Source organism: Macaca thibetana, chromosome 19 (assembly GCF_024542745.1).
Source record: "Macaca thibetana thibetana isolate TM-01 chromosome 19, ASM2454274v1, whole genome shotgun sequence".
NCBI lineage: Eukaryota > Metazoa > Chordata > Mammalia > Primates > Cercopithecidae > Macaca > Macaca thibetana.
The window spans coordinates 23,163,637-23,188,825 of NC_065596.1; the positions used below are offsets into that span (position 1 = coordinate 23,163,637).

The following is a 25,189-nucleotide window of genomic DNA, read 5'->3' on the forward strand; positions in this document are numbered from 1 at the left end:
TGGCTCTGGCTGGACACCTTGTTTGCTTCAGGGCGGTGGAGTCTCGATCTCTTCGGGGCACACCCTGTGGAAGACCCACAGTGCCGCCTCCTCCTCCTCCTCCTCCTCCTCCTCCTCCTCCTCCTCCTCCTCCTCCCCCTGTGGAGGACCCACAGTTCCCTCCTCCTCCTCCTCCTCCTCCTCCTCCTCCTCCTCCCCCCCCTGTGGAAGACCCACAGTGCCGCCGCCTCCTCCTCCTCCTCCTCCTCCTCCTCCTCCTCCTCCTCCCCCTGTGGAAGACCCACAGTTCCTCCTCCTCCTCTCTCCTCCTCCTCCTCCTCCTCCTTCCCCCCTGTGGAAGACCCACAGTGCCGCCTCCTCCTCCTCCTCCTCCTCCTCCTCCTCCTCCTCCTCCTCCCCCCCCCTGTGGAAGACCCACAGTTCCTCCTCCTCCTCCTCCTCCTCCTCCTCCTCCGTCTCCACCGCCCCTGGCATCTGGGACGCCCCCACAGTGTCCTAGCACCTGGCCCCGTGCACCGGGGAAGCTTTGTGCTGGGGCAGGACAGGAGATTTGGCAAGAGAAGCTGTCAGTTCAGCACCCCACTCAGGCTGCTCCTGCTCCTGGCCATCTCCGAGCTTGGGAACCTTCCCTTCCGTGGCACCAGCCCCTTGGCCCCTCCGGAAGGCCCCGGAAGGCATGGGCAGGGCTTCTCTGGAAATCAGGGGTGCAGTGTGAAGCCCCCACGGCCGACACCCTTGAGCCCTCCCAGGAGAGGGGCAGTGACGGTCGTGGGCCCAGCTTTCCGGAGGACCCACCCGGAGTGAGGTCCTTGATCAGTGGGAGAGGAGCTTCCTGGGCGCTGGGTTCCAGCCCTGTCCGCAGGACCCTGAGTCCGGCCAGTACACGGTTCCCTGTGAGAGAAGCACGTGGGCTCCGCGGGACCCTGAGTCCGGCCAGTACACGGTTCCCTGTGAGAGAAGCACGTGGGCTCCGCGGGACCCTGAGTCCGGCCAGTACACGGGTCCCTGTGAGAGAAGCACGTGGGCTCCGCGGGACCCTGAGTCCGGCCAGTACACGGGTCCCTGTGAGAGAAGCACGTGGGCTCCGCGGGACCCTGAGTCCGGCCAGTACACGGGTCCCTGTGAGAGAAGCACGTGGGCTCCGCGGGACCCTGAGTCCGGCCAGTACACGGGTCCCTGTGAGAGAAGCACGTGGGCTCCGCGGGACCCTGAGTCCGGCCAGTACACGGGTCCCTGTGAGAGAAGCACGTGGGCTCCGCGGGACCCTGAGTCCGGCCAGTACACGGGTCCCTGTGAGAGAAGCACGTGGGCTCCGCGGGACCCTGAGTCCGGCCAGTACACGGGTCCCTGTGAGAGAAGCACGTGGGCTCCGCGGGACCCTGAGTCCGGCCAGTACACGGGTCCCTGTGAGAGAAGCACGTGGGCTCCGCGGGACCCTGAGTCCGGCCAGTACACGGGTCCCTGTGAGAGAAGCACGTGGGCTCCTGGGGTGTGGGGCGGTGAGGCTGCAGTGCCCCTTCCACCACCGGGCGGCCGGGGCCGCTGCAGTTCTTCCTGGGACGGGGAGAACTGGAAGGTCCGGAACTTGCTCACCCTGGACCCCGGCTCTTCCGCTCCCGCCGGGCCCACCTCGTCCTCGTCCTAAACAGAGGGGCCACCATCCAGTGTGCCTGAGAAACCGCAGACGGTGCTGGCCGGTCTGGGGTTCCCAGGCTTCCCCAGCCTGGCCTGTGCCTGCACATGGCAGGGTCCAAGTTCGGGAGCGATGGCCTCTGCCCGTGCTCGGCAGCCTGGAGCTACCGCGGTCCAGACGCCTCCTGGGATGCTGTGGAAATCCACAGACAGCCTCATGCCGCCTCACTCCAGGGCACGCTGGGGTTAGGGGTGGAGCAGCCTTCTCCCCGGACGAGCTTGTTGTTGCGGCTGCAGCCGTGCTGCATACTGGGTGGCTTAGAGCAGCCTCTGCCTGTGCTGGAGGCCAGGAACCTGAGGTCAACGAGTAGGCTCCAGGGGAGGACCCTTCCTGCCTCTCCCAGCTTCTGGGGCTCCAGGTGCCCTTGGTCTGTGGCCGCATCACTCCAGCCTCTGCTGTCTCCATGCAGCCGTCTCCCGGTGTGTGGGTGTCCACGTTCCTATTTCCTCTTAAGGACATCAGTTGCTAACAGGGACATAGGCCACCCCGCTCCAGCATCCTCATTGTAACCAACCCCATGTGCAAAGACCCTGTAAGCAAATAAGGCCCGACTTACAGGTGCGGGTGGATGTGAGTCTGGGGGGACCGTAGTCACCCCACACCCTCTCTGTCCCTGGCAGTCCCTCCTGCACCTCAGGACCAGCCTCCAAATCGTCACTTACCAGACCCTGTCTTGGCCTTGTGGCCCGCGGGCACTGTGGGGTGTGATCCTGTCCCCAGCACAGGCTGTCCCTGGGGCTCTGCCCCGTCCACATTGGTGGCCCTACAGCCACGGCGTCCCCTCCACTCTGCCAGTTGGAGTCTGGAATGCAGGTGGACAATAGTCTGCCACTGAACGCTGTCCGGCGGCTGGCCTGGGTATGCATGACGTCAGCTGGTCTCCAGGGTCCTCACACGGGGCCTCAGAGACACCAGCATCAGGTTTCCGGCCTCCATTTCTTGCCTGGGTGTGCACGTAGCTGGTCTACAGGGCCTTACACGGGCTGGAGACGCCAGTGTCAGGTTCCTGGCCTCCGTTCCTCTGTGTGTCAGATGAGGGGCTAGACCAGCTCTGGGGAACTTTGGGGATGGGGTTGAAGGTCAGGATGGTCTCTCTTGGTCTGAAGGTTGGGCTCCACCCCATGAAGCTGGGAGAAGGTTCCCAACCTGGAGAAGTCTGGTCCCTTAAGGCAGATGTCAGCTGGTCCCTCCGCGGCGTCAGCCTCCTGCCTCTGGCGCGCTCGTTTCGAGGAGAGGAAGCCAGATGTCCCCCTCGCAGGGGTTGAGATCCAGGCTCCCGCCCCCACAGCGTTTCTTTTCTTTCTTTTTTTTGTTTTTGAGAAGGAGTTTCGTTCTTGTTGCCCAGGCTGGAGTGCAATGGTGAGATCTCAGCTCACTACAGTCTCTGCCTCCCAGGTTCAAGCGATTCTCCTGACTCAGTCTCCTGAGTAGCTGGGATTACAGGTGCGCACCACCACGCCTGGCTAATTTTTTTGTATTTTTAGTAGAAATGAGGTTTCACCATGTTGGCCAGGCTGGTCTCAAACTCCCGACCTCAAGTGATCCACCCACCTTGGCCTCCCAAAGTGCTGGGATTGCAGGTGTGAGCCACCACGCCCGGCCCCCCAACAGCATTTCTGAGGACAGAGAGGGAGGGCGGCACCCTCTGGAGGAGAGGCGGGGTCTGGGGCCCCAGGGACTGTGGGTCTTCATCCCGAGGTCTCTAAGCTGCTGCTGGGCCAGAGCGGAAGGCTGTGGTTTAGGTGGACGCCTTTGGACTGGTGGGCAGGTGGGTGTGGAGGGTGGAGGGTGGAGGGAAGATGGACAGTTCCCATAGCTTCATTCATGGATAGGCAGCTTGGCAAGGGGTGGGGGACCCAGCTGGCCCTGGGGGAGGAAACGCACACGTGGCACTCCAGGGATCCCGAGACGCAGGCATCGGCGTGTCGCTCAGCGTGACGCACACACGGCACTTTCGGGGCCCCTGGGGTACAGGTGTTGGGCACGTTGGTCATCGTGCACCAATTGAGGTGCCCTTGGGAGACCTGGCCCTGTGCCTTGTGGTAAGGGGGGGTCCACCCGTGGTCCATGCTTCCTGGACCCTGGACACCGAGCCTAGGCCAGTGGCACCCTGGTCCTTTCAGGGGCAGGCCGGGCTCCGAGCAGGCAGCGAGGCCGGGGAGGGAGGAATGGCTCTGGGCCCGAGCCTGGAGCCTCCCCTGTGATTGGCTTTTGGGCTGCACGGGGGATGAGGGTTAGAGCTGCAGTCCCTGTGGCCGGGTGCTGCCCGCGTGCCTGTGGTTTGCCAGGCTGGCCTCCTTCTCCCGCGTGAAGGTTTGCGGCAGCTGAGGATGCGGCTTCTCCCACAGCTGGCAGAGGGCCTGGCGGGCAGCGGAGCCATGAGCCCAACGTGTTTTCCCAGTTCGTGCTGGGAATTACGTTTTTTTATTTTTTTATTTTTTTATTTTTTATTTTTTTTTTGAGACGGAGTCTTGCTCTGTCGCCCGGGCTGGAGTGCAGTGGCCGAATCTCAGCTCACTGCAAGCTCCGCCTCCCAGGTTTACGCCATTCTCCTGCCTCAGCCTCCCGAGTAGCTGGGACTACAGGCGCCCCACCTCGCCCGGCTAGTTTTTTGTATTTTTTAGTAGAGACGGGGTTTCACCATGTTAGCCAGGATGGTCTCGATCTCCTGACCTCGTGATCCGCCCGTCTCGGCCTCCCAAAGTGCTGGGATTACAGGCTTGAGCCACCGCGCCCGGCCGAATTACGTTTTTTTAAAATCTTATTTTATTTTGAGACGGAGTGTCACTGTGTTGCCCAGGCTAGAGTGCAGTGGCACGATCTCGGCTCACTGCAGCCTCTGCCTCATGGGTTCAAGTGATTTTCCTACCTCAGCCTCCTGAGTAGCTGGGATTACAGGTGTGTGCTGCAACACGGGCTATTTATGCGTGTGTGTTTAGTAGAGACGGGGTTTCGCCACGTTGTCCAGGCTGGTCTCGAACTCCTGACCTCAAGTGATCTGCCTGCCTTGGCCTCCCAAAGTGCTGGGATTATAGGCGTGAGCCACCGCACCCAGCCACACTTTTTACTTTTGAGATAATTGCAGATTTGTGGCTCTAGTAAGAAGAGATACAATTACGACAAGGAGTGATAACAGAGATTCCCATGCGTGTGTTTGCCTCGGTGTAAGGTCTCATAAAATGAGAGGACAGTGTTACCACCTGGATACTGATGTTGGCGTGGGCCACCTTCCCCACTGTGTGGCGGCAGGTGTGAGTGTGTTTGCAGACGCAGGTGGGCGTGCCCGTGCAGGCACAGGTGCCATTGGGGTGTATGTGCAGTTGTGGGTGGGGTGCATGTGTGGGTTCCTGTGTGGGTGCAGGTGTGGATGCCTGTTAAGTTTTATTTATTTTTCTGAGACAGGGTCTTGCTCTGTTACCCAGGCTGGAGTGCAGTGGCACAATCATAGCTCACTGCAGCCTCAAACTGCTGGGCTCAAGCAATCCTCCCACCTCAGCCTCCCGGTTAGCTGGGATTACAGATGCCTGTCACCACGCCTGGCTAATTTTTTTTTTTTTTTTGAGACGGAGTCTTGCTCTGTCGCCCAGGCTGGAGTGCAGTGGGGCGATCTCGGCTAACTGCAAGCTCTGCCTCCCGGGTTCACACCATTCTCCTGCCTCAACCTCCCAAGTAGCTGGGACTACAGGTGCTCGCCACCATACCTGGCTAATTTTTTTGTATTTTTAGTAGAGACGGGGTTTCACTGTGTTAGCCAGGATGATTTTGATCTCCTGACCTTGTGATCCGCCCGCCTCGGCCTCCCAAAGTGCTGGGATTACAGGCGTGAGCCACCGCACCCGGCCGCCTGGCTAATTTTTAAATTTTTTTGTAGAGATAAGGTGTTGCTATGTTACCCATGCTGGTCTTGAACTTCTGACCTCAAGCAGTCCTCCCCCCTTGACCTCCCAAAGTGCTGGCATTACAGGTGTGAGCCACTGTTCCTGGCTGTATTATTTTAAAAAAGAAAATCTTAACTTTAAAAGGCCCCATCTCTGCCCCCGCCCAGGGTGTGGAGTGGTCCCTGAGCCCTGTGTCCCCGACAAAGGAGGCCCACAGCCTCGGGGCCAGGAGGATGCCTGCAAAGGCCCCGGGCACCATCTGTGGCTGTGACAAGGTCCTGTCGGCTCACCTCGCGTCAGGACGTCCATCTGGCTGGCCAGCCCCTGGGGCAGCTGTAAGTCGGCTCCTCCCCGCAGGCTTGGCCCCACCCCCTTGGCTCCCCAGGGAAGGGAGGGGATCAGCTGTCACCCTCCCGGCCCTGCCTGCCCGACGACTCTTTCACAAGGCAGCAGAGCCCTGACACCCACCGCCTGGGACAGGGAGGCTCCGGGCCTCACAGGTGACCCACACAGCTCCCTGTGTAATTCTGATCACCTTGGCAGCAGACTTGAGAACTCGTAGAAAATTTCAAGTAGAGAGGTGGAAAGCGTAGTGTGACGTGGCCGTCCTGGGCATCCTGAGACCCACTTCATCGGGGCCCGGGAGGTCAAAGCTGTGTTGCGGCAGGAAGGCTCATCCCAGTTACCCCAGAAGCTGAGGTACACAAATCACTCGAACCTGGGAGGCGAAGGTTGCAGTGAGCTGAGACCACCTGACGGGTCCAGGCGGCTGCCCCTGCTCTGTAGCCTCGCCCTGTGTGTCCTGCCCCGGGTCTCCCCACTGCCCTTCGGGGGTGTCCACCGGGCACTCACCGCAGCCAGCTGGCTACCGTCGTAATGCTGGGTCTCCTGTGAGTCCGCCGTGCAGACCCCCCTAGACCGCAGTGCAGACCCCCCTAGACCACCGTGCAGACCCCTCGAGGCCTGGGCAGGGGTGTGGGAGTGGCTTCTTCATGGGCTCTTGGTGCCTGAAGTTGGCTGTAGCCAGTGGCTGGGGGCTGCCCCTGGGGGCCTGGGGACTTGGTGCCTGAAGTTGGCTGTAGCCAGTGGCTGGGGGCTGCCCCTGGGGGCCTGGGGACTTGGTGCCTGAAGTTGGCTGTAGCCAGTGGATGGGGGCTGCCCCCGAGGGCCTGGGGACTGTGAACAGCTTGCTGGGGCCCAGCCGGGCTGCAGGGATGCAGGTGAGCAGCTGCACTTCCTCAGCCAGGCCCAGCCCTTCCCGCTCCCTCAGCAGCTAGGTCAGGCTGCCGGCCTCACTACTGGGGCGGCTTCCCCCATCACAAACAGGTGCCAGGCGCCAGCTGCTCCCCAGCGCCCACAGCTGGAGGGTGAGTGCTGCCCCTGGGGTGGAATGTGTGAAAGGGTGGTGTGGGAATGTGTCTGCATGGTGGGGCAGGCGGGGGCACCCGGAGGCCAGTGGCTGCAGAGAGCAGCACCGGCATGGGCGGGGGCAGTGCCGGACACTTGGGTCTCCCTCACCCGCCTCCCTTCCCTGGCCCCCCCCGCTCTGCCGCTGCCCAGCTCTGTGGGGGGTGAAGTCGTCTCAGGCAGGCACCTTGGCCTAGGAGCAGGGGAACCTCATGGATGTCTTGACTGTGTCCCCTGCTGTCCCCCCACTGTCCCCCTGCTGTCCCCCGTCCCCCTGCTGTCCCTCTGTCCCCCGCTGCCCCACCACTGTCCCCTGCTACCCCCTGTCCCCCCAATGTCCCTCACCGGGCTGATCCTGCCTTGGCTCCAGCCCTTCAGGCCTCACTTGCCCCAGTCTCCGTGTTGAGGGATGAAGCGCTTTGTCTGCGGGGGTCAGGACCTGACACTGCCTGCGGTGTTCTCCGCACCAGACGGTCCTGGCAGCCAAGTTGGGGCCTGGCCAGGTGCCCGGAGCTTGCAGGGCTCTCTGCCCCATATTAGCTGAGCCTTGTGAAATCCGCCAGCTCCCCCACCCCCTGGTCCTAGGATGCCACGCTGCGCGCCTGCCAGGTAAAGGGTGACCACCCTGTCCTCAGCCTCTCTGGAGGCCAGTGGGTGGCGGTCACGGCCGCAGGTGGGGTCACGGCCGCAGGTGGGGTCACGACTGCAGGTGGGGTCACAGCTGTGGAGCGGCAGTCACGGCCGCAGGTGGGGTCATGGCCGCAGGTGGGGTCACGGCTGTGGAGCGGCAGTCACGGCTGCAGGTGGGGTCACGGCTGCAAGTGGGGTCACGACCGCAGGTGGGGTCACGGCCGTGGGGCGGCAGTCACGGCTGCAGGTAGGGTCACGGCTGCAAGTGGGGTCACGACCGCAGGTGGGGTCACGGCCGTGGGGCGGCAGTCACGGCTGCAGGTGGCGGTCATGGTTGTGATGTCACCGGAGGCCTCGTGACGCACTCCTCGTGGCTGCGGCTCTGCGGTGTTCCTGGACACCTGGGGGCCTGCTCCTTGCCGTCTTCAGGTCCTGGGAAGGAGGGAGCACCTTGTGCCTGCTGGGAGGATGTCGGCTGAGGTAACGCGGCCTCGAGGGACCGTGCGGCAGCCTCTGCGGGGCTCCCATCACACGGCCGTGCTCGCTCGCCCAGGACTTGCAGCCTCCTCCTCAGGCCTCCGTGTCTGCCTTTGCTGGCATGGGCCTTGAGATGCCTGCCGGCTGTGCCAGGCGACCCGAACCCAGGCCTGGCGGAGTGCTCGGGGCTGTGCAGGGCCCTCCTGTGGTCTCGGTCATGGCTCTGCGGCCCGCGTCTTCTCAGGATCTCTGCTTTGCCGTGGCGAACGTGGGCACAGCGTAGCCTGAGCTCTGGAGTCCGGCTCTGGGGTCACGTCAAGGCTCCACCTAGGGGCCTCCATGTCCACATGAGAAAGTGCAGAGGTCACAACCCTGTTCAGCAAGAGGACAGCGGGAGAACCGGGCCCCGTGGACACAGCTCCCCATCTGCAGACGTCTTGGGTGTGGGGGCGGAGCGCAAAGGGGTGAAGGGGCTCCACAAGACAGGTGCTCAGGGACCCCCAGGCGGAGGGTCCGGGCAGTGGCCAGTTTGGAACATCAGGAGGCTGAGCTGTCGCTGCAGTGTGGGGTGAGACCCTGGGGCATGCAGCCTGGAAGACGGGGACCTTGGCAGGCTCAGGAGAGAGGAGCGGGAGGCGGAACGGTTACCTGGTTCCTCGGATTCTCCCCGATCTTGGTCCTGTCTGAGGTTCTGCCTTCCCAGCCATTGTCCTGCCTGGACCACCAGCGCTTTCATCTTTCTCTTTTACGATGACTCCCTTGAAGACCTGATTTCAGAAGGAAGCCACATCTCCCTCCGGAAGTCAGCGTGGAAAGTGCGGGTCCTCCCCGGCGTGGGAACCGTGTGAGCCCCGCACCGCGCATCCCTCCAGTCACGGGACTCACGCCTAAAAGTAAAACCAGACGGGGGCACAGCTCTGGTGCCTGCTGTGCCAGCGTTTGGCTGGCCCGCGGCTCTGAGGCTCAGGGTGGGCTGTGTCACCGGGGCTGCATGGCAGAGGTGGCGTTGGGGTGCTCTCAGGCCCCAAGACCCCGCCCAGTGCCCCCCGGGGTTTATCCTGGGGATGGGGCAGCTGGATGCCCCAGGGACATGGCGAGGTCCCAGCTGCTGCCAGCAAAGGCGGTGGAGTCGATGGGGGAAGGGTCTGGAGGGCTCAGGACCACGGGGCCGGGAGCCAGCTGTTGGAGGCGTGGGCCCTCGGACAGGACGGAGCCTGCAGGCAGGGCTGGGGGCTGGGGGCTGCGGGAGAGCCTGGGGGTCAGGGTGGCAGGGGTTGTGAGATACGGCCGAGGACAGGCGGGAGGCGATGGGGGACCGGCAGTGCGTGGAAAGGCAGAGGTGGGTCCTGAGGGGTGGCAGAGGGCGAGCGTTCTCAGGAGTGGGCACAGCCTGAGGTGTTGGGTTGTGGGAGGACGTGGGGGTGGGCCCCAGGCCAGGATCACCCAGCCCGGCACCCACGCATCCCCTTCTGTCTCCGGATGGGCCTGTCCTGGGCAGTTCTTAGTAGTGGGGTCACACGCTGTGTGGCCATCTGTGCCTGGCGTCTCTCATAGAGCGTGACGTCCTCAAGGTGCGTCCACGCTGTGGCCTGGGGCAGGGCCTCGCTGCTGTTCACGGCTGGGTCGTGTTCCGGCACGTGGATGGGCCACGCCACATGCTGGTCCACTCGCCCATCCGTGGACACTGGGCTGCTTCCGCCGGCCGCTGTTGTGAGTGGTGCTGCCGTGGGTGTGCATGGGCACGTTTCTGTGTGGTGTGGAATTGCGGGGTGGTGTGGTGACTCCGGCGTTAGCCTCTTGAGGAATCCCAGTCTGCCAGGCGGCCGCGTGAGGTTCCGGCTCCGCCTCCTGGTTCTGGGCCCTGACTCTTGGTTGGTTGTGCCTGTTGTCCGCATTGCTCTCCTCCCCCATCCCCTCCTGGTCCAGGTCTCCACACCCTGCCAGGTCCCCAAGGCGTGGACTCCAGGTCACGTGCCATGTGTGAAATGCTCCCCTTGAAGAACCCGGTCCCCTGAGCCTCCTGGGGTTGCCGCCTGGAAGGGGCGTCCACAGAAGTGGGGGCTCAGAGACCGCAGGGAAGGAGGAGCTGCCAGGAGCACCGTGGTGGCCCTGGGGACTCCGACACAGGCGAGCTCAGGGCCCCTGCTGCTGGGGGGTCCCTCAGCTATGGTGTACCCCAAGGACGGTCATGGGGTCGACCCAGAGCTGCCCAAGGTACCTCCTCCCCAAGCTTGTCCACCGTGGGCCCCGCGCCCCGCTGGCCGTCAGCTCAGGGCCATGTGGCCTCAGAGCTGAGAAGCGTCCTGAGTGTGGAAAGGGTCAGCGTAGGTCTGGGGATGTGGCTGCCGCGAGATGGAACCTGCAGCGGGAAGGGGTGCTGACAGGAGCCAAGGGGGTCCCTGCAGGGGAGGGGCTGCTGAGCCCCAGGGCGGGGGGTGGGCCACCCACCAGCACTGGCGAGCCCCCGAGCGGGGACCCTGGCGTCAGCAGCTGCCTGGGCCCGGGAGGAGCTGTTGGTGGCCACCAGCCCGCCGGGCCAGGGCGGGGTCCCAGGCTCCACCCGATAACCTGTCTTCCAGAGGAACATACCGAGGCTTGGAGGAGTCTGGGTGTCTGAGGTTATTCTACTCAGAAGGTGGAGCCAGGCTTTGATCCTGCCTGCCTGACCCAGAATCTTTGACGAGGATTGGCCAAGACCCCAGATCCCAGCGGGCCTGTCCCTTCCCCTAAAGGGCACTTCTGGCAAGGGTGTCGCAGGTCCCTGCGGGCAGCTGGAAGGGCCGCCGAGGGTCCCAGCTCTGGTGGCAGTGGGTTGTGGCGTCCTGACCACAGGGAGCAGGCAGAGGCCTCAGACGGTCAGGACGACCTGGCAGGGTGGCCCCACTGTGCCTGACCGCTTCCATCTGGTCTCTGGGACAGGAGTCCCGACCACCCGCCCAGCCCCTGCTCCCCAGCCACTGTCTCTGGAGCGCTGGGCAGAGGCGTACCTCTCCCCCACGGGATTGCACAAGTGCCTGCGTGTGGCTGTACGGCAATTACTGGAAGTCCCGGAGATTTCTTCACTCCAGGGCTTGGCCGGGAGTGGCCGCCGCCTCCCCTTCCTGCCGCCCTCGGCAGTGAGCACGCTGGGCGGACGCCTGCAAAGCTTTCCCTGCCACCACAGGCCATCCTTGGTCCCTGCACTCACCGGGTAGGGCCTGGTGGGGGCTCAGCCTGGCGGGCGTCTGGCCGTGTGCCAGAGGCCGTGGGGCACGTGGGAGCTGTCCCTGGCGTCTGACGGTGTGGGGCTCGGCTCTGTAGCTCAGTAGTGTTCTCAGTGGGGACACTGGCGTGTGGTTAGCCTGAAACGAGGTCTGGGCACTTTTCCAGCTCTACGTGGCCCCTGACCCCTCTCCTTGGGAGACCCCCCTGTGGAGCCCTGCTGCGTCCGAGGGATCGGGCTGGGTCCAGCGCCGCCTGGGCGCCCCTGGTTCAGAGGTGCCGGGCCCGGGTTGGACTCTGCTGCAGTCTCAGACCGGCTGGTTGCAAAGCCAGGTGTGGGGGAGTCAGCCCACAGCTCCACTGCGCACAGCTGGGGTGCCTGGTCCTGTGGCTGCCCTGTGACCTGGGCAGCCCTGTCGGGCCCACCTTAATCGGTGTAGTCGGGGCTGGGGGCCGAGGAGGCCAGGAAAGGCCCTGTGGACAGCACAGAGGGGTTGGGTGGCGCTGCTGGTGTGGGGTGGGGATGAGTGGGGAGGGGAAGGAGCACCTTTCGGTTCTGGCCCAGGGGGTAGCAGGAGCTGCAGCCCAGGCTGGGGCAGGTCATGCCCGAGGGAGAGGAGGCCGGGGGAGCACCACTCTCCACAGACTCTCAGGACGTCCACGTCTCCCTCTGCAGATCATGATACCGCCGCCACTGCCGCCACCACGGAGCGAGAAGCCCAGATAGACACCCCGGCGGCCCCGGGTCCCGGAGCCCCGCTGCCTGCCGCCCGGCCGAGGACCCCACCCCGCCTGCCGCCCGATGCTTGCAGTGGGGCCCGCCATGGACAGGGATTACCCGCAGCATGAGCCCCCGCCGGCGGGCAGCCTCCTGTACAGCCCGCCGCCCCTGCAGGTGAGCCCCTTCCCCAGCCCCGGCCCACCTGACGGGGTTGATGAGCGCTTGTCCCGCCCCGAGTGCCCAGGGTCGTGGCGTGCAGAACGCTGCCCCAGAGGACATGGTGCGACCTTCCTGGCCCAGAGCCGGGCTCCACCGGCCCCCGTGGGCCCCAGAGAGGGTCCCCATGGGGATGTGAAGGGGAGGCTGCTCATGGCCCCAGCTTTTCAGGAAGCGTATCTGAGGCGAGTCTGTCTCCTGCAGAGCTTCCAGCTCCTCTGCCGTCAGCTGTACTGGGGGCTCGACTTCACTTGTAGGAACCTGTCAGTGAGGGAATTACTTAAACAATGTATTTCTGGCCAAGCACGGTGGCTCATGCTTGTAGTCCCAGCACTTTGGGAGGTGGAGGTGGGCAGATCACCTGAGGTCCCGAGTTCGAGACCAGCCTGGCCAACATAGCGAAACCTGGCTTTTACTAAAAATACCAAACTTAGCCAGGTGTGGTGCCAGACGCCTGTAATCCCAGCTACTCAGGAGGCCGAGGCAGGAGAATCACTTAAATCTAGGAGGCAGAGGCTGCAGTGAGTGGAGACTGCACCACTGAACTCTCACACTTGTAGCCTGGGCGACAAGTGTGAGACTCCATCTCAAAAAAATAAAAAATAGGCCGGGCGTGGTGGCTCACGCCTGTTATCCCAGCACTTTGGAAGGCCGAGAGGGGCAGATCACTTGAGGTCAGGAGTTTGAGACCAGCCTGGCCAACATGGTGAAACCCCATCTCTACTAAAAATACGAAAAATTAGCCTGGCGTGGTGGCAGGTGTCTGTAATCCCAGCTACTTGGGAGGCTGAGGCAGGAGAATTGCTTGAACCCGGGAGGCAGAGGCTGCAGTGAGCCGAGATTGCGCCACTGCACTTGAGTGACAGCTTGAGCGACGGAGCGAAACTCTGGCTCAAAAAAAAACCCTTTTTTTCTTTTAAATTAAAAATGTATATATGTGTGTGTGTATATATATACATATATACACACGTATATAAATACAGACACACCTATACACATGTATATATACACACACGTGTGTGTGTGTATATATATGTGTGTGTGTATACATATACGTATTTTTTTTAGTTTTATCTTTTTTTTTTTTTTTTTTTTTTGAGACGGAGTCTCGCTCTGTCGCCCAGGCTGGAGTGCAGTGGCCGGATCTCAGTTCACTGCAAGCTTCGCCTCCCGGGTTTACGCCCTTCTCCTGCCTCAGCCTCCCGAGTAACTGGGACTACAGGCATCCGCCACCTCGTCCGGCTAGTTTTTTTGTATTTTTAGTAGAGACGGGGTTTCACCGTGTTAGCCAGGATGGTCTCGATCTCCTGACCTCGTGATCTGTCTGTCTCGGCCTCCCAAAGTGCTGGGATTACAGGCTTGAGCCACCGTGCCCAGCCAGTTTTATCATTTTTAAGACAGGATCTCGCTCTGTCGCCCAGGCTGGAGTGCAGTGGTGCGATCTCGGCTCACTGCAGCCTCTGCCTCCCGGGCTCAAGTGATTCTCCTGCCTCAGCATTCTGAGTAGCTGGGACCACAGGTATGCGCCACCATGCCCGGCTAATTTTTAAAATTTTCTTGCAGAGATGGGGTTTTGCCATGTTGGCCAGGCTGTTCTCAAACTCCTGGGCTCAGTTGATCCGCCCACCTCGGCCTCCCAAAATGCTGGGATTACAGGTGTGAGCCCCCGCACCCGGCCCTGCCTGGGGATTTTCTACCTGGATACAGAGGGGCTGACCTCTCCTGTCGAACAGCAGGACCTGCTCCGGGAGTCCATGGTCTCTTGGGCACTCCCTAGCCCAACGCCCAGGTTGGCCTGTGGGGCAAACATCACAGACACCCCTCGGCAGTCCATCCTCAGAGGGCTCTGGGCAGCCTCCTGCCATGTTCTGACCGTCCAGAGGGGGCTCCGAGCCGGGGCCAGGGTACCCCTCTCGCAGCAGGGTCCCTTTTGTGGCCCAGACCCCTCCTGTCCCCCTCACTAGTTCCTGAGCCCCTCGGGGTTGAGGCTGGATCCCCACAGCTGCCCCAGTGGAGCTCAAGTACTGGCCGTCGGTCGGCCTCCTTGGCCACCATAAAGGGGCTTGGCCAAGCCACATCCCCGCCGGAACAGCTCCATCCCCCGACACCCGCCAGGTGCTTGTTCCAACCCAGGAATTCTATCTCGGAAACGCACCCGGGGGACTGATCAGGAGGGAGGGAAGACGGAGCGGCACTATTTATAGTGGCAGGAAACTGGAATCTCCCCAGAGGCCCCACAGTGGGGAAATAATTAAGCGAATTATGGGATGTGGAGACAGAGGAGCCATCTTCGAGGATCTGAGGGGGAGCGGGAAGGTGTTAGCAGTGACAGTTGGGGCCTGCGGCAGAGCTCGACCCTGGCGAGGGCACTGGCCAGCAGCCACAGGGCTCAGGCCGGGGCACACCCATGCGCGCAGCCGGCTTTGCCTCCCAACCTGCGTGTGAGGCTCATCCCACCCTCCCTGTTCCGAGTTCCGTCACATTCGGATACAGTGTGGACACTGCTGGGCAGGGTCAGCTGAGTTCACACACACATGGCCCAGCCTCTTCCAGCGCCAGAGTATTAAATTAGAAATAAAAATACACCAGCCAGCGCAATGGCTCACGCCTGAAATCCCAGCACTCTGGGAGGCCGAGGTGGACAGATTGCTTGGGGTCAGGAGTTCGAGAGCAGCCTGGCCAGCATGGTGAAATCCCATCTCTACTAAAAATACAAAAATTAGCTGGATGTGGTGGCTGACACCTGTAATCCCAGCTACGCAGGAGGCTGAGATAGGAGAATCGCATGAACTCAGAAGGCAGAGATTGCAGTGAGTCGTGATTGTGCTGCTGCACTTCAGCCTGGGTGACAGAGTGAGACTCCATCTCGAAATAAGGAAAGGAGAGAAAATCCCCAGGCAGGCTCTGATTGGCTGGCCAGGGTCAGGTGACCATCTCTGGACCAATTATGTGCTAGGGCCTGCCCTCTAAAGGTGAAGCCGCACCCTCTGGCTGCCAGAGAAGGTCCCAGGGAAGGCTCTGATTGGCCTGCCATGCCCATGGCACCCCTGTGGGGTGGGACTAGGGTATCTGTGATTGGCAGCTCTCAGTGGAGCCACGGGCTGTGGGAGGAGGTTGGGATAGAGGCAGTCATGACTTCCCCCCTATTCCAGCCCCTAGCCTGGCCTGGACACAGGCGGAGCATGTTGGGTGAGCTGAGGACCCCTGGGTCCTCCCACCCTGGGACCCCACAGCCCCCCGCCGCACTCCTGCAGCTGCAGTTCTCTGGCTGTGGCCATGCCCAGCCTGGCCCAAGGCACCGTGTGTGCCTGAAACAGGGACTTCAGCTCATCTCAGGAGGCTGGGTTGGTCTGGAGTCAGAGTCCTGTTCCAGAATGTTCCGGGTGTGCCACGTGGCCTTGGGAAGTTCCTGTTTCTTTCCGGGGCTGGCTTTCTCTCTCCCCAAAAGGGCAGGAGGAGGGGAAGGACCAGGAGACCCGGGCTCTGGAGCCCCCGGGGCCGGTGGCCCTGCTTCCTGCAGGCCGCCACCTCGGGACCTTCTCACTTGTCTCCTGAGCTTGCAGGAGCTCAGGACGCCCAGGCTGCCGGCCTCTGTGCAGGGGAGGAGCTGTGGGCTTTCGCTGATAGATTTATTTCGCTGATAGATAGGGACAGCGGTCACCCCGAGGGCTTTGCCCGTCTCAGGCTCTCGGGGGTCCTGGAATCCCCCACCCAGCACCTGAGGGTACAGAAAGCGGCCCCTGGCCGTCAGGGCTGGTTCCCGGACAGCGTGAGGTGAATGAGAGGCCAGAGGTGGCCGAGCCCCAGGGAACTGCATCAGGGCCTCAGGGAGGAGCAGGGCTCGCGTGGGCCTGGGAGAGGTCATTGGGGGACTCGGGGCAGCAGGCGAACCCCCGCCCCCCGCTCTGGAAGCCACCATGGCCCATGGTCCTGCTGGGATAAGCAGGATGGTGCCCCTGGCCGGTGGCATCTCCCTCGTGACCCCGGGGGCGTCTGTGATGGCAGGGTCTCTCTGCTGCAGCTGGGGTTGGCCCTGTGCAGGTGGGGGCCCTGCTGAGGGGTGCCCATTCTGCAGGGCACGAGGTGTCCACAGCCCTGCACCCAAAGCCACAGGTGCTGACCTCAGGCTTGCTGCCACCCCTGGGCCTGCTGCCGCCCCATGTGCTCCCCATCCTCAGGTTTTGGGGCCTGCTGTGTGCCCCATGCCGCTCTCGTTCCCAAGGGCAGGCACAGTGAGCTTTTCCCAGAGAACCATGGGGTGAGGACATCAGCTCCTGGCGAGGGTGTTGTAAGCCTGGCCTGGAGTCAGACCCACCAGAGAGTCGGCCAACCTGGAGCCACTTACGCCTCCACTGACCTCTGGCTGAGCCTCCAGGCCACTGGTCACCATTTCCCAAAACAGGCTCCCGGCACCCCAACCCCATGCAAGTTCTGAGTAGTCAGGGCCCTGTCCCGCGCAGCAGCCTGAGCTTCCAGGTCTCACCAGCACGTCCGAGGGCCCTGGAGCTGGTGTGAGGCCCTCACCTGCCCCAGGCCCTGCCCCAGGCCCTGCCCGAGGAGCCCCGTGCCCACCCTGCACTACAGGCAGCAGGTGCACGTCTCCGTCATTCGAACAGTCTGATCCTCCACCTCCTAGAATGGGGCCTCCAAGCAGGGTCCTGGGGCTAGCAGCACCCCCAGATCTTGTGTGAGATGCAGACTCCCGGGCTGCGGGCCTGGTGGTAGAGCGAGGCCTGTGTGGAGCCCTTCACGCGGGTGGTTCAGCGCCTTCAGACCACACCACAAGCCTTGGGCGGGGTCTGGTGCAGGTGGGGAAACTGAGGCACGGGGCGTTTAAATGACTCCCCAGGAGATTCAGCAGGGGCAGGACGGGACCCTGAGTGCAGGGGCTCCCTAGCCCCTCGGGCTCTCACCCTGCCCGGAGGGCTCAGCCAGGCTGCTCCGCAGGTCCCTCTGCTTCCCACTCACTGATGCCCGCCGTCTCTTCCAGAGCGCCATGCTGCACTGCCCCTACTGGAACACCTTCTCACTGCCGCCGTACCCTGCCTTCTCCAGTGACAGCCGGTGAGTACCGAGGTCCTCCCCGCACAGCCCCCCAGGCCTGCTCACTTCCGAAGTCACAGTTACAAACGGAGTTCTGGGTGCAGGGCGTGAGGGCTCAAAGTCCTGTTGAGGGGTTGGGGGGTGGTGTGCACGTGGTCCTGGAAGGCTCCACCCCACGGGCCAGGTCCGGGCTGAGACCACTGTTTGTTGAACACCGTTTTGTGATCCATGGCTTCCGTCTCCTTGAGAGCCCAGCTTGGTAGAGGGCGGGGAGGTGTGGGCTGGGGCCGGGGGGCCTCTTGTGGAGGTGACACCAGGGTGGGAAGGGGTGAGGGGTGGAGGTGACGCCAGGGTGGGAAGGGGTGAGGGGTGGAGGTGACGCCAGGGTGGGAAGGGGTGAGGGGTGGAGGTGACGCCAGGGTGGGAAGGGGTGAGGGGTGGAGGTGACGCCAGGGTGGGAAGGGGTGAGGGGTGGAGGTGACGCCAGGGTGGGAAGGGGTGAGGGGTGGAGGTGACGCCAGGGTGGGAAGGGGTGAGGGGTGGAGGTGACGCCAGGGTGGGAAGGGGTGAGGGGTGGAGGTGACGCCAGGGTGGGAAGGGGTGAGGGGTGGAGGTGACGCCAGGGTGGGAAGGGGTGAGGGGTGGAGGTGACGCCAGGGTGGGAAGGGGTGAGGGGTGGAGGTGACGCCAGGGTGGGAAGGGGTGAGGGGTGGAGGTGACGCCAGGGTGGGAAGGGGTGAGGGGTGGAGGTGACGCCAGGGTGGGAAGGGGTGAGGGGTGGAGGTGACACCAGGATGGGAAGGGATGAGAGGTTTTCTGGGGTGAAGAGAGCCAGAAGGGCACTTTTCCCACAGAGGGCAACAGCTGGGCTGGGTTTTGCAGGGGAGGTAGGAGTTGGCCAGGCGAGCAGGCTCCCAGGCTGTGCAAAGGGCTTGGGGGCAGGTGTAGCCAGAGCCTTGGGAGACGCCAGGAGATTGTGGAGCAGCTGTTGGTGGCTCGGGAATGGAGTGGATGCTTCTTTCCTGTCGGTGTTTGCAAACCTTTCTGTGCAGGAGGAGAGTGGCCCCCAGGCGGTCCCTGCCCCGGGGGCAGCTCTGCACAGGCCGCTCAGACCCAAACCCTCTGGCTCCCCACTGGGCAGGGACCTGGGCCTGCTGCCAGCCCTGCTAGAGAGAAGCTTCTGGAGGGAGAGCCCGGGGGAGCCTGGCGGGTGGGAAGGAGGCACTGGGGACGGCAGCCACCCCTCTCCCGAGCACGGGAGCTGGCCAGGAGGGCCGGAGTGGAGAAGGGCAGAGAAGACTCCCTTCAGCAATGCCCAGTGCCCCCCGCCAGCCGCATGTTACTCCTGCAGTCTGCAGAGAGGTGCCCTTGGGTGGGGGGTCCCCAGGACCCTCTCCTTGCTGTGTCCTCTGTCATCCTCAGGGTGACAGAGGGTGGGGACCCCAACCTGGGCCTTTCTGGGAGGACGGTGATCCTGGGTTTCTGCCCGTGGCGCTGTCCTCCTTCGTGGCAGGAGTGAGGTGTGAGCCAAGGGGCCTGTGTGTGGGGGAGGGACGGCCAGGCAGAGGTTCTGAAACGCCAGAATGAACCCTTAGAATGAGTCCTGCTGTTGGAGCAGGGAGGGCAGGATGGTGGCCCTGGACACCCCCCCACCCACCTGGCGGCCGTTCCGGAGGAGCCAGGCCGGGCTGTGTCCAGTGGGGGTGGGAGGGCAGCTCCAGGCTTGACCACCAGACCCCTGGAGGCCCCTCCGTGTGTGCAGCGGAGCCGTGGGTCCTGCCAGGCCTGGGCACGCTCCAGTGGGGCCTCGAGGGGCCTCTGGCTATGGCCACGGGGGAGCGGTTGTGTTACTGAGGGAGTGGGTCCAGCACCCCCACGCCCACTCTCATCTTCCCCGTCTCCCTCCCCTTCTCCCTCCAGCCCGTTCATGAGCTCTGCCTCCTTCCTCGGCAGCCAACCCTGCCCGGACACCAGCTATGCCCCCGTGGCCACCGCCTCCAGCTTGCCACCAAAGACCTGCGACTTTGCTCAGGTAGGAGCCCCAGGAGCTCTCCGCGCTGTGGGGGGCAGGGTGGAATCTGAGCCACCTCTCCAGCTGCCCTGCGACTCTGACCTCTCGCGCTCACATCCGCCCGTGACTCGGCGACCTTGGCTTCACCCCCTAGCCACAGGGTTTAGGTGGGGCAGTGGGAGCCCGGAGATGTGGCTTGGTTTTGGGGAAGAGCCAGTGATTGTCCCTTTGTGTCAGCAGTGAGCCCCGCCTGGCCTTTGGGATCCCTGTGAGCATCTGGGCAATGTCGCAGGGGGAGTTGGGGGACGGTGATGCTGGGAGAGACCTCGGCAGCCGTCGCGCCGCCCCTGTGGCCCTCTCTCTGGGTGGGTCCAGACACTCTGCACGCTGGAGTCCCAACCCCATAACACCCACCTGAAAACAGAACTCACACACCAAAGGAAGAGAACCTTCAACCTCATTCTCTCCAGGGTCACTGGGGGCTCCCAGCCTCCCACTGTGGCATCAGGCGACCCTACCACCGTCCTCACAGCCTCCCCCAAGGGGTTCCCAGTGCCCCACCTTCCTCACGGCTGCTCTGGAGCACCCAGTGCCACAGAGATCGGCTTCCCTGGGACGGTTCAGATACCGCAGCCTCTCGTGTCGACCCGGGGCCAGGCGCTGCGCTGGGCCGGACCACGCCCAGGGCCTGCTGGGGAGCGAGGGTCACGTGGTGCTCACCTCCCCGAAGCCTCCGCTTCCCCATGTAATGGGCATGTGAGATCTGCCTGGGCCTCAGAGCTCGTGGGGGGTGGGCACAAGCCGGCCAGATCCGGAGAGAAGCTGCAGCAGAATGGAGCCAGTTCAGGTCCCAGGGCTCACCCAGACCCAGGCCCTGCAAACAGCTCGCCGGGTGGACCCTGGGCCCACTTCTCCCCACTCAGGGCCGTAGCAGAGTGGGGCAAACTGAGCCGGACCCTGGGTCTGTGCTGGGGCGACTGGGTCTCACGTGCGCCTCCACCCTGGAGTCTGCGAGGGGACCTTCCTGGGAAGTAGGGGTCTTTTTGGATGCCACTGGGTAAGGATCAAGATGAGACGAGGTAGCCCTGAAATCCAGCACGAGGGTCCTGGTGCTGGGACACACAGAGGACCCTTGTCCTGTGTGTCTGAGGAGTCTGAGACGGGAGAGACGGGAGCTGGTGCGACACCGGAGGCGGCTGGGGACGGGGTGGCCACAGGTCAGGGTCGCCTGGATCCCCAGGGCTGGAAGAGGCGGGTCAGAGCCGGGGGAGGGAGCGCGGCCCTCAGACACCTTGACCTCAGACTCATGGGCTCTGGGACCGGGAGAGGGTGGATTCCTGTCCTGGAGCCCCCGTGCGTGGCCTGGAAATTGGCCTACCAGCTGTGTTCAGGGGAGGGGGCGCCCCTGCTCTTCTGGGAGCCGAGGTCAGCCGGGTGAACACGGGAGCTCTGTCCTCACCCGAAGTAGCCCTGGACCCCCATGTGATCTGGTCCTGGCCAAGGCGTGGCGGGCTGCTGCCCCATGCCAGCCGGACACAGGAGGAAACTGAGGCAGGGGAGGCGCCCGTCCAGGACCAGCGTCCATGCCGCACCCTTCAGAGGACACAGGGGAGGAGTCCGGGGTGTGTCTGATGGCAGCGGACCCTTCCTCACTGCCACTGCCCTCCTGCCAGCCCCTGCTCAGCCTGTCCTTGCCCCTCCCCCTTCTTCTCTTTCACCCCTTCTCTGCCTCTTTCTCTGTCTTCCTTCTGTCTCTCTCTTCTCTGTCTGTCCCTCTCCCTCTCCCCCTTGCTCCTAATCTCTCTCTCTGTCTCCCTCTCTCTTAGTCTCTCTCTGCCTGTTTCCCTCTGTCTCCGCCTCTCTCCCTCTGCCTCCGTCTCCCTCCCTGCCCCGTCTCTCTCCCTCTCTCTCCGTCTCTCTCCCTCTCTGCCTCCATCTCTCTCCCCTCTCTCTCTGTCTCCATCTCTCTCCCTCTCTCTCCATCTCTCCTCTCCTCTCTCTCTCCATCTCTCTCCCTCTCTGCCTCCGTCTCTCTCCCTCTCTGTCTCCATCTCTCTCCTCTCTCTCTCCATCTCTCTCCCTCTCTGCCTCCATCTCTCTCCCTCTCTGTCTCCATCTCTCTCCCTCTCTGTCTCCATCTCTCTCCCTCTCTGTCTCTGTCTCTCTGCCTCTCTTGTCTCTGCCTCTGTTTCTCAGTCTGTGTCTCCCTGTCTCTGTCTCATGAATTCTGCTTCTCCCTCCGAACAATTGCTGCTTCATCTGTTCAGCCCGGAGCCCTCGAGGCCGCTGTGCTCCCTTTGTCTGCTCCGCGTCTAACCCCTGCTGGTCGCTGCGCGTTTGGGGACTGTGGCCGCTCATGACCCCTCTTCAGAGCATGCCACATCCATCCGGCAGATGTCGGTTTTGTGAGCGCTGCCCGCCCGGCTCCCTGCCCACCCTGCCCACAGCCGCCTCATACTCCAGAGGCCGCGTGTGGGGCAGCTTGGACCCACATCTCCCTGTTAAAGCGGAAGAGGCTCCTTCAGAGGAGACCTGACCCGCGGCGCCGAGTGTGGGGCGGGACGGGGGTGAGTCAGCGCAGGCCCGTGGACCGGGCCACGTGGTTCTGTGGTGCCGAGCGTGGGACGGGACGTGTGGTTCTGCTGTGCCCAGTGTGGGCCGGAACGGGTGCAGGTCAGCCTAGGCCTGTGGGCCGGGCCGCATGGTTCTGTGGTGCAGAGCGTGGAACGGGACGGGTGTGAGTCAGCCCAGGTCTGTGGGCTGGGCCATGTGGTTCTGCGGAGACAGGAAGGAGTCCAGACCTGAGCCTGGCATTCGAGGCCCTTCACACCGTGGCCCCACAGCGCAGCCCAACCCGCCGCAGAAGCCTCTGCTCCCGACTCAGACCTGAGGAAACCGTGCTGGCTGCACTGTTACAGCCCCCAGGACGTCCCCATCCTGATCCCCAGGACCCGTCGTTGTGTTGCCTCTCATGGCAGACGGGACCTGCAGATGGGACTGAGTGACAGACCTGAGACGGGAGAGCATCCTGGGTGACCTGGAGGCCCAGTGTCCTCACAGGGCCCTCCTGAGAGGAGGCGGGAGGGTGAGAGCCAGAGAGAGACGGGAAGAGGCTGCGCTGTGGCTGTGAAGCGGGAGGAAGGGGCCCCAAGCCAAGGGATGCGGGTGCCTCTGGACACTGGGAAAGGGCGGGAACTGGGTTTTTCCCCCTGGAGCCCCCAGGAAGGACCTGCCCTGCCCACCCTTGATGTTACAACTTCTACCCTCCAGACTATGAGAGGATAAGCGTGTGTTTCATTTATATATTTTTTTAGTTTTTATTTTTAGAGACAGGGTCTGGCTCTGTCGCCCAGGCTGGAGTGCAGCGGTGCAATCTCAGCTCACTGCAGCCTCCACCTCCTGGGCTCAAGCAATGCTCCCACCTCAGCTTCCCCAGTAGCTGCGGCCACAGGCACGCACCACCACACCCAGCTAATTTTGTGTGTTTTGTGGAAATGAGGTCTCACTGTGTTGCCCAGGCTAGTCTCAAACTTCTGGGCTCAAGCGATTCTCCTGCCTGGGCCTTCCAAAGCACGGGGATTACAGGCGTGAGCCACCACATTCAGCTTGTTGGAGCCATGAGGTTGACAGTAGCTTTTCACGGGAGCGAGGGTAAATGAAGGCCCCATTTGAAGCCATCGTGGTCTGTGGCACAGGTGCATTCCCTGCAGGTGTTTCTTGCTGTTGTATTAACCACAAGGGATTGGTAGGGAGAACCTCTTGCTGGACTAGGGGTGAGGGTGAATGTGAAACCCCACAGGCCATAACGAGCCAGCTGGTCACTACATTTTTTTTTTTTTTTTTTTTTTTTTTTTTGGAGACGGAGCCTTGCTCTGTCACCCAGGCTGGAGTACAGTGGTGCCATCTCGTCTCACTGCAATCTCCGCCTCCTGGGTTCAAGCTATTCTCCTGCCTCAGCCTCCCAAGTAACTGGGATTACAGGTATGTGCCACCACGCCCAGCTAATTTTTATATTTTTAGTAGAGATGAGGTTTCACCATGTTGGCTAGGCTGGTCTTGAACTCCTGACCTCAGGTGATCTGCCCCTCCCTCTCAGCCTCCCAAAGTGCTGGGATTACAGCCATGAACCACCGTGCCTGGCCTTTTTTTTTTTTTTTTTTTTTGAGACGGAGTCTTGCTCTGTCACTCAGGCTAGAGTGCAGTGATGTGATCTCCGCTCACTGCAACCTCTGCCTCCCGAGTTTGAGCCATTCTGCTGCCTCATTTTCCTGAGAGGCTGGGATTACAGGCGCCCGCCACCATGCCTGGCTAATTTTTGTATTTTTAGTAGAGACGAGGTCTCACCATGTTGGCCAGGCTGGTCTCGAACTCCCGACCTCAGGTGACCTAGCTGGTAACTATGAATACACCTGAGCCCTGAGTTTCCTGGCAGCCAAAGCAACAAGAGAAAGCAGAAGAGCCATGCACCTGGGCAGTTTCCTGGGGCCAGTGGACTCTGCAGCACTGTTGGTTCTGCTGGAGAGCCCTCAAGGCCTGGGGAGGGAGGTCATTGAGGGGCAGGTTGATCATGGGGAGGGAGGTCATTGAGGGGTGGGTTGATCATGGACAGGGAGGTCATTGAGGGGTGTGTGGATCGTGAGGAGGTCGGTCATTGAGGGGTGTGTGGATCGTGAGGAGGGAGGCTGTTGAGATGTGGGTTGATCATGGGGATGGAGGTCATTGAGGGGAGGGTTGATCCTGGGAAGGGAGGCCATTGACGGGCAGGTTGATGGTGGGGAGGGAGATCATTGAGGGGAGAGTTGATCCTGGAGAGGGAGGCCTTTGATATGTGGGTTGATCGTGGGGAGGGAGGTCATTGAGGGGCGGGTTGATGGTGGCTCCCCTGGCGGTCTTCACAGACCCTGAGCAGGGCCACTGTGCCTGGGAGATTCTGCCCCTGGGAATGCAGGAGATCACGTTTGAGTCAGGGCTGGGCTCAGTGGCTCAGCCTGTGATCCCAGCACTTTGGGAGGCCGAGGCGGGAGGACTGCTTGAGCCCAGGGGTTTGAGACCAGGCTGCACAGCATAGTGAGACCCTATCTGTATTAAAAATAGAAAAAAATAGCTGGGCGCAGTGGCTCATGCCTGTAATCCCAGCACTTTGGGAGGCCGAGGCAGACGGATCATGAGGTAAGGAGTTTGAGACCAGCCTGACCAATAAGTTGAAACCCTGTCTTTACTAAAAATATATATAAAACAGCCGGGCATGGTGGCATGTGCCTGTAATACCAGCTACTCAGGAGACTGAGGCAGGAGAATTACTTGAACCCAGGAGCAGGAGGTTGCAGTGAGCCAAGTACGAGTCACTCTACTGCAGCCAGGGCTGCAGAGCAAGACTCCATCTCAGGAAAAAAAAAAAAGAGAAAAACATTAGTCGGGCATGGTGGTGCAAGCCTGTAGTCCCAGCTACTTGGGAGGCTGAGGCCTGAGGATCGCTTGAGCCTGGGAGTTCTCAGTGGAAGGCCTGTTGTGTGTGTCCGTGTGTCCATGTGTCCGTGTGTCCGTGATGGATGCGTGGGAGGGCCCCACTGTTTTTGTCTGTGATGGACACGTGGAGGCCCCACTGTGTTTGTCTGTGATGGACGCATGGATCCAGATTGGGCAACATAGTGAGATCTCATCTCTATACAAAATTAAAAATTAGATTTAGAGGCCGGGCACAGTAGTTCACGCTTGTAATCCTAGCACTTTATGAAGTCAAGGTGGGCAGATTAACTGAACTTAGGAGTTCGAGACCATCCTGGCCAACATGGCTAAACCCCGTCTCTACTAAAAATACAAAAACTAGCCGAGCGTGGTGGCAGGCACCTGTAATTCCAGCTACTTGGGAGGCTGAGGCAGGAGAATTCCCTGATCTCGGGAGGCAGAGGTTG

At 62.1% G+C, this 25,189-nt stretch overlaps 2 protein-coding genes across 3 annotated transcripts in view; both read left to right on the top strand.

Annotated features, from left to right (window-relative positions):
• The window catches only part of TMEM259 (transmembrane protein 259), a 202,452-nt gene that overhangs the window by 40,714 nt on the left and 136,549 nt on the right, over window positions 1-25,189 (top strand). The gene's annotated exons all lie outside the window — the stretch shown is intronic.
• SBNO2 (strawberry notch homolog 2) overlaps window positions 1-25,189 on the top strand; it is a 70,479-nt gene that overhangs the window by 9,161 nt on the left and 36,129 nt on the right. For both annotated transcript variants that reach the window (XM_050771044.1, XM_050771045.1), the window contains exons 2-4: window positions 11,963-12,181; window positions 17,214-17,287; window positions 19,187-19,298. In XM_050771044.1, the coding sequence (XP_050627001.1) occupies window positions 12,089-12,181; window positions 17,214-17,287; window positions 19,187-19,298 (279 nt within the window). In that variant the 5' untranslated portion in view covers window positions 11,963-12,088. The remainder of the gene's footprint in view (window positions 1-11,962; window positions 12,182-17,213; window positions 17,288-19,186; window positions 19,299-25,189) is intronic.